The 16,699-nt window shown below is 43.4% G+C and overlaps 1 protein-coding gene across 6 annotated transcripts in view; it reads right to left on the bottom strand.

Annotated features, from left to right (window-relative positions):
• agrn (agrin) overlaps positions 1 to 16,699 on the bottom strand; it is a 259,719-nt gene that overhangs the window by 52,984 nt on the left and 190,036 nt on the right. For all 6 annotated transcript variants that reach the window (XM_085444936.1, XM_085444935.1, XM_085444938.1 and 3 more), the window contains 4 exons: positions 9,311 to 9,508; positions 8,605 to 8,805; positions 3,354 to 3,502; positions 2,185 to 2,290 (listed from right to left, as the gene is read on the bottom strand). In XM_085444936.1, coding sequence (XP_085301062.1) covers positions 2,185 to 2,290; positions 3,354 to 3,502; positions 8,605 to 8,805; positions 9,311 to 9,508 — 654 coding nt within the window. The remainder of the gene's footprint in view (positions 1 to 2,184; positions 2,291 to 3,353; positions 3,503 to 8,604; positions 8,806 to 9,310; positions 9,509 to 16,699) is intronic.

The following is a 16,699-nucleotide window of genomic DNA, read 5'->3' on the forward strand; positions in this document are numbered from 1 at the left end:
CTCCAGTGAAAACAAACAATGGCATTTCTGGTGAATGTGCAGAAGCTGACATTTACCACCTACTAGAAGGCATGTTCTCTTCATTTGTTCTTGTCTAATATTACGAAATTGCACCGCTGCCCTACAACCTTCAAAAAAAGAAAAGAAGAAGAAGCAGAAGAAAAAAAAAAAAAAAAGGCCTGCTGCATAATGCGAAGGAATTTGCCAAGCAGTTTCTGCCTGCGCACACTGTGTGGAGAGCTCCTTTGTCTAAGGATGCACAAGACGCCAAAATAGTGTGACAGCACTGAATACAGAGCCACATTCAGCAAAATAAAAACAAATGCGTTCCTCAAACCTGGCGCTTCTCCAGAAATTGGAAGAGAACAACAAAACAGTCAGTGGGAGGAAAATAGGATTTGTTTAATGGCCGGAGCAAAAGCATCATTGTTCACATTTTTTCATACTTTGGAGTGAAAAGTAAAGTTGTAGATAGAAACGGGAAAACCCTTGGTTTTCTGTGTGTCTCTCTATTGCCCTCCCCATCGCCTCTTTTAGTGTTGCTCATTTGGAGTTTGGAGGCTGGAGATACAGGGGCCATAAATCACACTGTTACTGGTGTGGATATGAGCCTCAGCCTAATGGTGATGACTCGGCGCGCTCTTTTTCCAGTGCTTTCCCACTCCAGAGATGGGCTTTGGACACAGTTCATTTAACTTGCCACTTTTCAGTGCTCCATTCGGCTATCTGTACTGAGCCTATTAGGACAAGGAGAACTTTTAATTTCATATGTTCTTCCACCCTTCAAGGGTTTTTCTCCATTGTCCGGCACAATGCACCTCGCTGTGACATGCAATATTACCCTCACATTTTCAAGGTCCACTGCTGCGCCTTCTCCGCTTCGCTGATTGTTGCTGGTCTTTTATATTCCTGCAAGGGCACATCTGCACATGTGTCTAGTAAGCCAATAAAAATTTCAGTGGATTATATTGAAATCCCTGACCCTGATTTGAGTTTGCAGGCGGCAAAAAAAAATAAATACTATTTTAAATGCTACAAGAGGCAAACTTTACAAATGTGCATGCAGCAGACGGCTGTGTTGACACTGTATGCAAAGTAGGTAGCTTTTCAAACTGAGAACCTCTGAAATACAAGGTTGCTTTCATGCTCCGCTACTGAGAGCTGGCATGTTTTGATAAAGTTTATGGAGCTGAGGTCAAATGAAGTTTCTCCTTACATAGCTAATGCAGAGGGCAGTGAAATTCCCCAAGATCTGAGTCCCCCCCCCCCCCCATTAGCCAATAGGAGATGAGAACCCAGAGGCCTTGTACCCATAGAGGACTCTTCAAAAAAGGATTGATTATCCATGGATGGTAGAGAAGCGTGACAGTCAGTGCCCAAGGAGGCCAGCTTAGGAAGGAGAAGAATCTGCAGAGATGTGTGTGAAAACACTGGCAGCTCCTTCATTCTCACTCTCTTCAAACTCTCTCCATCCTCCTCTCTTTCAGACCCAGGGGGAATCAAACAGACTGGAATGATCACACAAAATCCCTTAAGTGCCTTTTGCTCTGCTCCCTGGCCTGTGCTAGCAAAAAGCTCTTCATTTAACATAGCCACAGAGAGGAAGATGGTTAACCTTTGCTGCTCTGCCACTGATCTCACAGCGTTTGTGGCTGATAAATGTCATTCATCACATGCAAAGAGAGGGAGTTTATATTAAAGGAAGAGGGGAAAGTGGTGTCCTGAGGGCTAAGAAGCAAGCTCCGGAGCACAGGTTTATTGCTTTAAATTCTCTGAATATCTGGACAGAAAAGTGAGCCTTTATTACTATCTGTTAGTTCACACTTGGGCCCGAGAGGAAGATTTTTAACTCTGCTCACGAGCCGGCCCACGTGGACTAGCCACTTCCCAGAAAAGCTGGAAAGCTCAAAGTGTGCTGAGTCAACCTTCCCTGAGCAAATTACACAAACCCACACATCAAATTTAACACTGACCTCCCATCATTTCACTTGCTTATGGCTAACCAGGTCACACTGAAGAGAGACACAAGCAGTGCTGTCAGAATTACACTCAAACTAGAGACAATTACAACCCCATCGATGGATGGAATGAGTGGAGAAATGGGATGTCAGCGACAATGAGACTTGATGAGGGTGCTCTTGTGCACTGCAATGACATCGACTCTGAGTGGCGTAATGTACCGACCTGCACAGGGTCCCTGATTTTGAATCAACAAGTGCTCTCGTTTCTCACATCTGGCCTTCTTCAGCTCGCACTCGTTGCTGTAGTTTTTCCCATCGGAACCACAAACCTGCAAAAAGAAAGACACAAAGCAGAGTCTGAAGCAGCGTCTAGCTTAACCCCTCAGCTCTTTTTGCTCTACCTCGCTTCAGTTATTACCAGGCCGCGTGTTTTTACCGAGGCGTGCCCTGTATTTAAAGTAAAAGCGCATTCACCTAGACGCTGAACTAAAGAGCCATTAAGTGGTTAGTTCGGTTGCTTTCAATAATACTTCACGGCCTTTGTCAGGTGGCGTTTTTACTCAGTTGTAATGGACGTGGTTTAATCAGGTGTCATCAGTTTCACCACACTTAAGACCATGCGGTGACACCTGAGCCACATCCGTGACAACAAAGCAAGCTGCTGCTGCTCATGACGGTAAGATGACCTCGTGGGAAAAGAGGATATTTTTTTTGCTCCTGCTTATTAGACAGGTCTGTTTCTGTCGTCACTGGAGCTTTCTCCTCGTGTCACGTGGTGTTCAGTCAGGTAAGCCATAAATACAGTGTTTCTTTCCCCTGTTATGCAGACTATGTCAACCTATATGTTCCACTGACGGACGCAACATAAACACCATCTCCAGCCTTATGCCTCGCCTTTCTGATGCTTAATTGTGGATGTCACAAAACTTTCTTCTGCCCAGTTACTCAGTTTCTGGGATCCTTTTTGAGTTTTGCGTTGGCTTACAAATTACCGAGGTTGTACAGTCATGCTGTCTCCGAATAAGAAATGCTGCGAAAAGATTTTCCATCTGAAGCTGACCTTGAAAAAGTCCCCCGTGCCTTCATCCACGCCCCCATGTTTTACAATTTTGTCAAATTTACAAGAAAATAAGAAAGAAAGTGGCCCCTGATGGATTTTGTAACAAGCAAGGTTATTCGGCAAATTCAGAAGACATCTAGATTTCTTTTTATGCTAAAGACAAAAATTCAGGAATAATTTTCCATGTCATTTTATAGGAGATTGGAGTTTGTCCGATGAAAATGTCAAAAGCAGATGTGTGCGATTTATGTTTTTGCATTTTGCTTTGAAGGGACTGGAAGATTTAACCACATTAGCAGCTAATGGCAAATGATTTTTGAAGGCTGTCTTACCAGGCTGTGAGGCACACTCGTGCAGCTGTATTCACAAAGGCATCGGTCGCTTTCGTCTTCTGCGTCTTCGTACCACGTGCCTCCAAATACGAGACAGCGGTCCTGTTCACAGCTCTCCTGACCCGATCCAGACCCGCCCGAGCCGCAGTCTGCATAAAAAAAGACACACAATATCATTAACAAACATATGCACACACATCACAATCTATACATCTAGCGGGCATCATAGTTTTATTTGTCTTGAAGTTAAAACTACATTTAAACACTGTGGGCGCCGTAAAGTTAAGATAATGTACATTTCCCCTCATGATGGCGAGAGGCAACCAAAGGCGCTGCTGGTAGTACAAGATAATGACGGTGTCTAGCAAGGGCCACCGATTGACTAAATAAATTAGACATCTCTGCACCACCAGTGAGGCATCCTTTCATTTCAATTACATCAGAAACAAAAAAAGGGGGAGGGAATTATTAACTCCGGCCTCCAAGTGTGCGGAGAGAATTGGTGGCGAGGCCTGCTTTATGGGTGTCTGCTTCCCGATATGAGAATGCAACTAATTGCAAAGTGTTCTGTAAAATCTAATTATCTCCCAAGACTTTAAAGAAAGTTGTCCCGGCAACTCTTTAACTGCGACCCTGAAATGGCTTTTTGCTTGTTTTAAAAATGCACGTCTGTGTATCGCAGTAGGAGGAACAGCTAAGGCTGGCTTAATGTTTATAGGGAACGAGGCAGAGCAAGGACAAATAAAAACCCAATTAGGGGCCAGGATGTACAGCTCTACAAAATGATTTAAAAAGAAGCACCAGAAAGGGGGGGGGGGTGGTATTTGACAAGTGGGTTGATTTGAGGAAGACAAATTTGGGGAAGGGAGGGGGGGATTGCAAAGTGCAGGCAAAAAAAAATGGGAGGATCTGGCTTTTGAAGTTGCAAATTTTACCTACAGTGGAACTCCAGAGGGAGATTAGGTAAACGTGTGTGAAAGCGGGGGAAAGAAAGCATGCAGCATGAAAGACGGAAAGAATGTCAGACAGAGCGAGGCACCTTGGGGGCTGGCAGAAAGTTCATTTAAAACAAATTTGTTATTCAAAAAAGGACTACAGTTCAACTAAAAGCTCCCAGCGCAGGCAGAAGACTCAAAGCGCATTAGGTAATCGAGGTCTTTCTTTCCCTTCTCGTCTACTTTTAGGGCTCGTTCGGCTCAGTGTATTGATGCACTACCACTAATGGTTAAATCAATGTCATAGTGTAATGGAAGTATCACTTAGCATAAACTGTCTCCCAAAGTAGATTATGGAGCAGGTCACAGTGCACGGTGCGGGGAGGGGCCGATGAAGCCCCGGCTGTTCTTCGATATGGGTCATCAGCTGTGGTGCTGGGAGAGATCTGAGTGGTCGATACGGCGGCGGAGACGTCGCTTTACTATCTGTGCCTTCAACAGAGGAGTTGGAGCTTTGTGAAGAGTGCCCCCCCCCCCCCACCCCTCCCCGAGAAAACCCCCCCAAAAAACTAGGAACCATCAGTGCTTATTAAAGCATCGCTCTGTCTCCATTTTAAAGCCCCAACCCTAATCCGTTTACTTGAATTTGCCATTGTTGCAACTTATTGATTTCAAACCACAGTCCGAGTTAAACATAACATTTTGTGACACAGCTAATGCGCTGCGTAATGGCTTTCAGCTGCCAGTGACATTATCGCAGGTACTCGGCGTCAGATGGCATCTGAAAGTGAGAAGAAGAGATCAGAAACAGAAAGGGAGCTCAGCAGCCTGTGGTCGGCTTCCTGTATCTGTTTACTGTTTGCCAGCTCAGCATGACGCAGTAAAAAGGAAATGCCGGAGTAGCCAATTCATATTCCACTCAGGTCCCTTCACACAGACAAGATAAATATATAAAAAGAGGTAAGACACTAGAATGGAATAAATAAAAGTGAAAGGCGAGGGGAGGGGGTCCTAATTAGCTGTTGTTCTTTGATGTGCCCGTCACCCACGCTGCCTATGAACCTTTCAATTAATATGTCCCCAGCCAAGATGGCTGCATCAGCTATTCTCTCCGTACTGCCCATCCGTTTCTTTTTACTCAGTCTTGTCAGAAGCCTGAGTCTATTTAGCCAGGGGAGCTCCATTAAGAAGCCAGAATTGAGCGGCGGAGAGAAGAAAGGAAATGAATTGCATAAGAATAATGTCCGAAAAAGACAGAGGCTTTGACAGTAGAAATAATAGAGGAAGTGAAGAGGAAGACGGTATTGTCTTGAACTGTGTGCTACTGAAAGTAGAGGGAAGAGGAGAAAACATGAGAACCTGGGTAAATTATAGATGACGGAGGGGAGGGGGCTGTAGATGTTCAGCAAACCAGATTTGTTGTGTCAACATCAATGATCCAGGAGACATCTGATATTTCTATGATACCTCTGATATCATGACCTGACTGAATGTCAACATCTATGACATTAAAGAAATTCTCCCTCTTTGAAAATGACAACGGTTTTGCTCCCTCTATCAGTACCACCTTCTTTGACTTATGTGACAGCACGTTAGCCTAAATAAAGTTCCTGTAGGACGGAGAAGCATCACAGCCAGTGGGAGGATGGGGTGTTTTTAGATGGCAGGAGGAGAAAAGAAGTTTTGTTGCCTCAACGGAAGGTTAGAAGCCCCCATGATGAATGGACCGTGAAGGAAAAATGCGCTGATCACACTCCGGGAAGCTCTCGTGCCACCCAGCCACTCACTTGCCTGTTTTTTCATGCCCTTTCCTGTCTTTTGGAGCTTGATCACATCCGTGCCGTGTGAGGAGCGACGAGGGTGAGGATCCAGCATCGCCGTGTGATCCTGCTCTCATAATCTTGTTTATTAAATGTCTATTCAATTAAAAAAGGGGGCTCGGGCCTCCGTAGGTGATGCACTGCTCTCAGTTACCACTTTGTCAGTGTCGAGAAAAGGAGCTGAGGCCAGGCCTACCCGAGTGTGAAATTAAACAGGTGATAAATTTCCCTGTATGGCCAACAGTGAGAACACTGTCATTTTTCATTACTGCTAAATAAAAAGGCAGGAGAAAACAACTTCCATTTTTATGCCGTGCGCTCCCCTCCTCCCAACAAGACTAATGAGGATGGTTTTTAAGTCAGGTCTACGTAAGCAAATAAATCAACACATTCACTTCCTCTCTGGGCTTATCTTAGATTTGAAGTATGGAGTGGGGAGTTGCGCATACTGGTGATGTAGAGCCCTGCCGCTGTCTACAATAGAGCCAGAAAAAAAAACAGAATTACATTTTGTGACAAGGGTGCTGTATAACACAGCATGTGCTCTTAATTTTGCCAAATCTACCACTGATACTGTACATGTAGGCAAGGGTGAATCCATCAGCAGCAAATCCTGTTTAAGACAGGCAGGAGGAGAGAAGTAGAACAACTTTCTGCAAATTGGTTTTGACTGTTTTACAGGCTTCCTGTGGAGGGTCCGGGTCAGATTTGAGGGGGCCGAAAGAAGGGGGGGGGGGGGACAGAACCGTCTGCTGCCCCTGGGGTGAAATTTATTGATTTCCACCGAGCCCTTCTCCACCCCTGTCTGTGAAAGCCTTGGCGCCCCTTTTGTCAAGAAGGACAATTTTGATGGAGAGGAGTGCAAAATGGAAAGAGATGTGAGTGGGTGGGACAGCAGGGTGCGATGTGGAGAGCAAAAAGAAAAAAGAAAGGGGAAAAAAAGAAAAGATTCTATTGTGTAAGCCTGACAGTTCTCTCTGAATCAAAATGAGCAAGCGATGGGAAAAAGGAGAATGCTGAGAGACAGTATGGTAGAGAGAATAAAATATAAAAACAAAGCCATCAGCCACTGCAAGCAGAGCAATGCCCTTGGGATGCAGATGAGAGTACTTTTTGCCTGATACAACCAACAGACAATGAGGAGTGTGTAGCTGCGTGTGTGCGTGGTGACAGTAAGTCTGCACGTCTGCATCGAGGGCATACAGTTTCACATTTCTTCATGCTCCACATACAAAAAAAGTCACTTATCTCAGTCAATGAAATGATGTTAAATCGGCCACAAGAAGCTTTGATGGTGCGATTCGCCTCGCAGGCCTGGGGCCAAATACGGCAGACAATGGTAGTGGGGGGGTTAGGGAGGAAAAAGAAAAAAGACCCCTGGCTGTAGCAATCAAAATGGAAGTGGATTCCCCCTCATCTCTATTTGCCCTGTCCTCCATCTACCCCCTCCTTTCTTCTCTCCAGCCATCCCTCCTGCCGGCAGGTGTAATCTGCTCCCCTTCACACCTTGTCAGTAGATGACTATGTTCACTGTGATGGCCAACTAGCCACGAGGGAACAGCAGCATTGCCACTGTCTGCATTTAAAACCAGAGGCTGGCATTTTGCTCCCTCCAGAGTTGTCCCCAAGAAGGGGATGAGCGAGGGACTGTGATATCCCGCCTCAGTCTGTCAGCGCTGATCAAGATATGATCTGCACGGTGAATTAGAGTTCATTTATTCAGAATGCGAAGCGATGACAAAGCTACAGGCATGGAAATGAGGGATACTCACATTAAGTGCCATCGGTCACGCATTTAAAAGCCTAATTGAATAGAAGAGCTAGATAAAATGTGTACCCTAGCTGTCACAACACAAACAAACACAACCTAGCCCCCCTCCTAATAAAAGCCGAGCATAATAATTCGTGCTATTACAGCTCGTGCTGCGAATTCAGGTAAAAGTACATGCAGTAATCACCAGCCTACAATTCACAGATCATCTTTTTAGCAGACATAATATTCTCAGGCTCTAATATACTTCAGTCATCTATACTCAGCCCTTACCTCATTTTTAGCTACCTCTAATGCATGGAGCATTTAGCTTGGGATCCCATCTACAAGTTCCAAATATCAAATGAAAAACTGTCTGCAATTAATTAGTTTCAGTTTATTGAGGCATCAAGGAGCAATGGGGGGGAAGCGGTGAGATCAATAAACAAAAACCAGCTGCAGCTCATACGTTGCACAGCACGCTCGCGAACAAAGTCAGCCAGACAAGCAGCCAATGAAAACACTGCGTTGAAAACGTACAGCTGACCTGAGCTTAATCACCCAGAAGTCATTTCTGGATTTCTAACAGGTTTTGTTTACAGAAACACACCGCGGCTGTCGCCTCATGTTTTTTGCAGTGTTAAGCCGACGCAGACGTCGCAGCTACGAATCCACAAACGACTAAATACGGCACCGCAGGTCGCTTGATAAAGATAATTACACCGTTTCAAAGTCCATTTTCCTACCTTCGTCGCAGCTGCCGAGCCTCGCCGCGTCAATTCTCGTCATCTGCGTGCAGGAATGTCTGCGAAGTTCACACTCATTGTCGTAGGTGGTGCCATCACTTCCACACACTGGGGAGTAGGGCTCGCCTGAGCACGGCGGGCACTCACACCTATTCTGGACGCACCGGGCACCCATGGCACAAACAGTGTTGCCACATGTTTCTGTATTAAACACACAGCAGAGGGGCAGGCCACAGCATGACTGGTGAGTTATTTTGATGGATATGATCCACATGGACATTCAAAGTCATCTCTGGAATATATTTTTAAACAGGATTTCTCTTTTCCTTTTTCTATTTGTCATGCACGCTGCTTCCCCTCGTAATATATTCCACTTTAAAACATATACAGCACATGCTGCTGGAGCAATTTCCCATCTGAGAATTCAGTTTGACAAGTTTGCTTGTATTTGAAGTGCCTGCAGTTTTATGAGCTTCCTGATGGGCACTATTTTTACATGTCATTTCCATATTTAACTCAGAGCCAGAGGAAAGAAATGAATCTTTTACATATGAACATTGCACACTTTTTCCCTAGCCTAATATCAAATCACCAGTTTGTGCTAAGATCGCTGATGTGTCCTTCATATTTATACTAATAATGACACACTGAAGATGACATACTGTAACTACCAGACATATTCTCCATAAATGTACGCATTACTTACTGCACTCTCCTTGGCCGACCACTCGGAGGTCCATCTGTTGTTTGCAGGCCCGCACATGCAGCTCACACTCGCTGTTGTAGGTGGTACCATCGCTGCCGCACACAGGCTGGTGGGACTTGACACACTCTGACGGACACACACACTGCTTGCTCTGGGCATCGCAGATTGCCCCAAAAGAGCAGTTGGCACAGGCCTCATCTAGATGGGGACAAGCAGGCAAACAAATGGTTAAGTGTGTCTGTGCATGTGTGCTTCCTGTGGGATTACATAACCTTGGCGCCGAGGTCTGATTCTAAGAGAAACACTGTGAGCTACATTAACACTGCTCGTATTAATGTATGGTAGACTTAAAATGGATTCTCTTATGTTATCATTATGCAAATGCAGTGCAGTGCAGTGCTTTTCAGCTCATCTTACTTTCTGATGATGCTTGAAACATCACTTAAGTGAATATAAAGTTGCGAGGGAATGAGTTTCTGGCTACTACAGATTCTTAAAGTAGTGTTGGTTTGTCATTTGGTCTTTCAGCCACAACATTAAAACTACTGACAAGTCAAGTGAATAACACTGATTATCACATTAGGATATAATGTTCTGCTTGGAAACACTGGGTCCTGTCATTCATCTATATGTTACTTTGATATCACACGGGGTCATATGATTGTTGGGTTTTTCTCTGTATGCGTTGCTGTAGGGTCTACCTTACAATATAAAGCACCTTGAGGTGACTGGTGTTGTGATTTGGCGCTGTATAAATACAGCTGAATTGAATTACTTTGACGCACCCATTATCATTAATTTTGAAAATGTTGGAGACCAAACTGGTGAGGTGCTAAGCAAAGAAACCAAAACTGTGCCAATACTGGAAAAAGTTCAAACTTACAGTACAAATATTTTACTTTACAAGCTCAGTATATGGAGTGAAGATTTGGAAAATTCAATCTTACTAGAGGATGGAAAATCAGAGTACTGAGATCCCACTTAATTACACACCACAGAACTGGATGCTTCAGCCCTAAGTCTTTGTGGCATAGATCCAAAAAGATGCTGGAAACGTTCCTCAGAGATTTTGGTCCATACAGACATGATGGCATCGCACATAGACTGCAGCTTTGTCAGCTACACATCCGTGATGAAAATCTCCAATCCCACCACGATCAAAGGATGGCCAATCCATCTAAGTACAGTGAACTTGTGTTCAAGGAACCAGTTTGAGGTGATTCGATCTTTGTGACATGGTGGGTTATCCTGCTGGAAGCAGCCATCAGAAGTTGGGTACACTATGGTCCCAAATGGTTGGACAAGGTCTGCAACAATACTCAGGTAGGCTGCGGTGTTTAAATCATGCTCAGTTGCTATTAAAGGGCTCAAAGTGTGCAACAGAAGTATTACACCACCATCAGCAACCTGAACCATTAATACAAGGCAGGGTGGAGCTGTGATTTTATGTCGTTTACGCTAAATTGTGACCCAAACTGCTGAATGTTACACCAGAAACTAAGCCTGATCAGACCAGCTAATGTTTTTCCAATTTTCCATTGCCCAGTAGAGGTGAGCACATTGTAGCCTCGGTCTTGACGAGGCATTTCTGACCAGAAAACCTTCATTCAAATGATGTTTTGTCCCTAGAGATGACTGTGTGGAAAAATCAATTTCTGAAATGCCCACAGTAGCCCGTCTGCCACTAAAAAACACGCCACCTTCAAAGTCCGTTTGAACTTCAGCAAGATGTCTTGAACACGTCTACACGCCTAATTGGAGTTGCTCCCGTGTGATTGGCTAATTAGATATTTGTGTTAACAAGCAGTTGAACAGGTTTGCCTAATAAAGTGGCTGGAGAGTTATGTTACTCCTGACACATTGCATTGTTATATAAATAGACAAGGCACCAACGTCTAAAGGAACACTAAAACAGTTTGGGTAGAGTGACACATGAAAAGAATATTTTAAAAGAAATTCCACTAAAATCAAAACTCTTTCTTCTTGGTGAGTGTTTAGATGGACACGGTAACAATGGAAATGAACAAAAGTGGAAAAATAACTCTGTTTTTTAAATGGATAAAAAAAGAACATTTGTATTCTATATGTCTCATAATAAAAAATGTCTCATTTGTTGCATTTTTCTCATGCAAAATTATGCTAAGAACTAAGCATGAGAATCAAGGCAAACATTATTTACTATTCAGAGCTACAGGAAATAACCTGTTTTCCCATTTTTCCTGGGAAAACAAGGAATTTGTATAAAGCTTTATTAGTGTACATGAGGTACATTCACATGATATTAAAGAATACAGAAAGCCGCACACATGCCATTTAAAGTTTACTGCATGTCAGAGGTAAAAACTATGCCATGAAATAAAAAAACTTCCCAGACAGAGCCCTACCACAGCACAAATCCATGGAGGAGGATTTTAGAAAAGATGCTAAAGTGCATGAAGTTCCCAGGAGCACAGTGGGTTCCATCACTAAAGAAATTTCAAGCCAACCAAAACCAGTCTTTCTGGAACTGAAACTAAATAGCTGAACACAATGAGCTTTGAAAATTGTCACCAAAAATAGATGAAGCTACCAGAAGGTCAACCGCACTCAGTCAATCAGGACTTTATGAGAGTGGTCAGAAACTGAAGCTAGTCCTGAGTAAAATCCACAAGAGGGCCATGCTAGAGTTTGCCAAATTACACTTAAATCATTCTGAAAGCATGAAGGAAACAATTCTCTGCTCTGATGAGACAAGAATTGAACTCCTTGGCCGGAATAGCAATTGTTGTAAGTAGTGAAAGCCAGGTACTGGATGGGAGTAGCCAGCACCATTTTTTGGGAAGCCTTCTCAGCAGCGGATGCTGAAAAGAACTAGCCTCAACTGAGTGTGACAAATCACGCTTTCCCTTAAGATTGTAAGGCTAATTATATATGGCCCAAAATATGCTGTTTTTCCACCGCTTTTCAGTCAGAATCAAGCTGAGAACATCTGTATTCTCTCGCCAGATGCTACCAGAAAAAAAGCAAAGAGAGCTTTTGAAATCCTTGATTTTAGTATGAGGATTTATCTAGCTCATCTGTTGACTGATTGGCTGAGACAACGTTTCCCTCAAAAGAAACAGCAGGGCAGGCTCAGGGTGCTGACTGAGCCCTCATGGGGACATGAAAGAAAAATGAGAAGGCAAATCCAAGTCCTCATACACAGAAAAGGCTAGTAGTATAGACACCTTTTCCTCTGACACCAATTACACTGGGAGGATTGCATTAGCACAGCTCACTATCACATTCAATTAGGGGCAGGCTAATACCCACCGCTGATTTAGCACTAATTGAGAGAGGCAAGGCTGGCTGCTGGAACCCTCCACATTATTAATCTGTTTATTACTCTTTTAGAGCCATTCATTTCCTTCATCTCTCCATCTAATGTGGGCATCCGCTGCTTTCTTGATTAACAGCTATCCACTTAGAAGTGGATATGGCAAGAAACGTGGCACTTTATGTACAGTACATGGCCTGTGGGAGCCTGTAGGAGCAAACGTTTCATTCTGTGGAGGTGGAATGATCAGTTCTATGAAGATATGCTTAAATTAAACTGCACGAGCAGGACATTCAGGGCAACTGTCTATGCTAAATTCATGTGTGCTTTTGCTCTGGGGCTATTTTTCACAGTGTGGCCTTCTGTCTTGAGTTTGAGTTTGGGGACATCTGAGTGCCTTGGCACCCGATGACATTTTTCTATAATCATATTTTAGGCTCCAAGTTTGTTGCAACAGTTTTTGGATTGCTCTGACCTTTTCCAACATGTCACATTTTTTTTTTGCAGAAGGACCTTTACACTATTTTGCTGTTGAAGACCTGACCAGCACAGACCCGTTCAATACTCTTGCTATCATCTCGGTCACACACAGCAATCCAGACCTCAGCGTCGGTGGCTGACCTCACTGATGCATTTTCTTTATAGGATGGGAGCAAATTCCTGCAGATTCCACAATCTTGCAGAAGATTACCACACCATACTTTCACAATGGGGTGTCACATAAGAGTGGAGTATTGAGGTACCATTATTGCTTTTGTCAGTATTTAATGGCTAAGAGTACTTAACAATTATTTTCATTGCTCTCGAGGAAAAAAAAGAATCTCCCCTGCACAGCTTTTCTATGACAAAAAAGAAATAAACATAAAACATAGTAAAAGTGTACTGCTGTGGTCGTGGATCCTCTGTGGCTGAGACAGCTATAAATCAGGAAGTGGAAGTGGTGAGTGTTGTCCTTTATCAGGCCCTGTGTCCTGATAGTAGCCTCGCTTCTTTATCAGCTCCTGCCCCTCGCACCTGGCTCTCTGCACTGCCTGATCCTCCAGACAACATGCATCACAGACAGAAGAGGAGGGGAGCCTCAGTTCAAAGCCGGGAAAAGAGAGGAGATTGTTGCCATTACTGATAATGTTAGGATGTGTACTTTTTGTCATGTCTGATCTCTGAATCAGTCGTCTTCAAGTCTGTCATCACCATTTCTGGGTTTCAGTGGTTTCTGAAGGCAACCTCGCAACCATTAAAAGTTCAAAATTTAAGGTAAAAAGTCTGGCTGGCCATTATGAAACACAGACATGACAATAAAGAATGGGAGATATTACAACAGGGGATCTTTCATCTCATGCAAATGCTTTTCAGGCGCAAGAACCTAGAGAAATATAGAGTATGACACACTGTCCAAGATCAAAGTAAGATATTTTAAAGCCTTTTTGTGTGAGTTCTGATTAAAAACCTGACACAAATATTCACTAAATAGCTTAAGAGTCAGCTAAAATTAGTTCTGCCTTTACAGCAGAATGATTCAGGCTAATAATGGCTCAAAGATGGCACCATTCTCTGGTCCAAAAACAGCTGCCAGCTGTGAGTATGGAGATCGGCTGATCATTAGATATGCTTAATAACATTTGGGCAACCATTTAGGCAGCACTGGCACCCAGATCACGGGAGTTCGAATGTTCGCCATTCAGAGCAAGTCTGCCATGAGTCTGGCAATAAGGTGTGCTTAATCTAGACTCTGGCTGGGGTATACAAGTTTGGCATATGTGAAATCTACAGTATGTTTCTAAACTGTCTGAAGGTGCTCTCTAAAATGGTAATACTGGCATGGCAGGGAGCAAGGTCCAGGTCAAGCTGAACATGGTTGCATGGCCTAACAAGTGAGCTACGGTGGTACCCACACAAACTGTTCCTGAGCCTGGGCAGTGATTTCCATGTCTGTTTTTGATACAGTGCCACCTGAAGGCCTGAAGATTGTGGGGTTCACATGTTGAATTTCCTCCTTGTCCCTTGCACAAAGAGTTCTCCGGATTATCAGAAACATCAGATTTAATATACCCTAGACCACAGGTGTCAAACTCCAGGCCTCAAGGGCCAGTGTCCTGCAGGTTTTAGATGTGTCCTTGATCCAACACATATAAATGGCTAAATTACCCCCTCAACATGTCTTGAAGTTCTCCAGAGGCCTGGTAATGAACTGGAGGCCTGGAGTTCAACAGCCCTGCCCTAGACTTGGAGATATACAATGTTACATTGACAAATGTTATTTTGAAGTTTGTATATGTCATTTTTTCCGGACTGGTGAGCCTGTAACCACCTTTTATTTTTGAGAAACTCTCTAAGATGCTCTTTTTGTACCCAGTCATGTTACAGACATATTGCCAGTTAACCTAATCCTTTGTAAAATGTATCTCTAGCCGTTTCTTTTTAGTACCACTTAGTTTTTCCAACCCTTTGCTGCCCATATACAAATCATCTTGAGACCTGCAGCCGCCATCAAATTCAAAATGAGCAAATATTTCTCATGAAATAGTAAAATGGAGCATTTTAAACATTGTTTTCTATGTTCTACTGTGAATAAATCATTGGTTTATGAGATTTGCAAATCATTGCATTCAGTTTGTATTAACGTTTTAATAACATGGGATCCAAACTTTTTTGGAATCAGGGTTTCATAATATCCTCACGCATGTCTTTAACTATCAAAGAAAACCTTTCTTCCTTTGGATGAGGACCTGCTAATATTTTGTCAAGGTCCCCTTGGAGTCCCAGAGATCTGATGTTAGCAACTTTGCACTTTAACAGTTTGTGCTGCTGTGTTTGGACAAAGTGTTTGTGGAGCTGAAGGTGAGAAGGAGGAACAGGAGTGGGTTGGTAGAAAAGTGTCCTTGAAAACATAAAGAACTGACTCATTGAACAGAAAAAACAACAACAAAGACCCTCCAGCTTTACAGCATTTTTTAGATATCCTTACTGGGGAACACCTGAACTGCAGCTGAGGGGGTCTGGGAGGAGTAGTACCTCAGGATTAAACAGAAAGAAGCATGTTGCTTTGTGTTTTGAAGGCTTGTGAACATGCCTGGGTGATAACAACTCCCCTGTTGATGCATGCCTGGCCAGTACACTATTAACTCTGCCCCCCACTTTCTTTGCGCCTCATCATCTTATTTACCTCCATCTCCTTTCCTATGAACATTTATCACATTCTCCTCCCTTTTTCCCTCTGCCCTCTTTTATTCTCTCATTTTTTTCTCACAAGCTGCCTCTGTGACCTATATTTCTTACTCAACTGAGAATATCATTTCCAACACCTGTGGGAGAAAAAAGGGGAAGTTGTTATTTCTGTTTCTCAAATGATTCAGGCACCTCTGCTCTCATCTGTTTGGGTAGTCAGCATGAATGGGCTTTTTTCCTGCGGTGACTGATATCCAGCTGGGGGGTCTATTAACCAAGTGTACCTCTTCCAGCCCCTGTTACAAGGTGGCCCGCCACTCCAATGCAGGAGGAGGAAAAATCTCTGAATAATAACAAATGTCACTCATATTGCTATCAGGTTGCACCTGAGCCATATAGATAACCACTATGTTTCCAGGCCGGAGGGATAGAAATGAAATTATGTCTGGGCCCATGAGAGGCAATAAGCTCCCCACACACACACACAGTTAAGTTCCCTGTTGTGGCACTTCTCTCACCCGCTACACTATTGCTACCCTCACAGCCTCACCTAAGCTCCTACTTCTGAGCCTGGCAGCCATAAATATGACAGCGTACACACTATAGAGCATTTGGATGGAAATAACAAAACGGCAACAGTAAACAAATGCATCCTTTCCTTGGTGAGTGTTCTGGAAATCATATAAATGAAATAATATAAAGACCAACAGTACTGCCGCCCCTCATCTCTTTATATTTTGTTAGGAAAATGGGAAACAGGTGCACCGATTTATTCAAACAAATTCAAATACACATGGAAATACACAAAGTAAGACAACAGTAAAGTTTGAGGTTTTACAGTTCTAATAAGGCTGAAAGTTAATATTTGGTATGACCACCTTTATTATTCAACTCAGCCTGAACTCTCTTATGTAGACTTTCTGTAATGT

Source organism: Copadichromis virginalis, linkage group LG20 (assembly GCF_057382275.1).
Source record: "Copadichromis virginalis isolate Kocher_CV1m ecotype Utaka linkage group LG20, C_Virginalis_male_GT1.1, whole genome shotgun sequence".
Lineage (NCBI taxonomy): Eukaryota > Metazoa > Chordata > Actinopteri > Cichliformes > Cichlidae > Copadichromis > Copadichromis virginalis.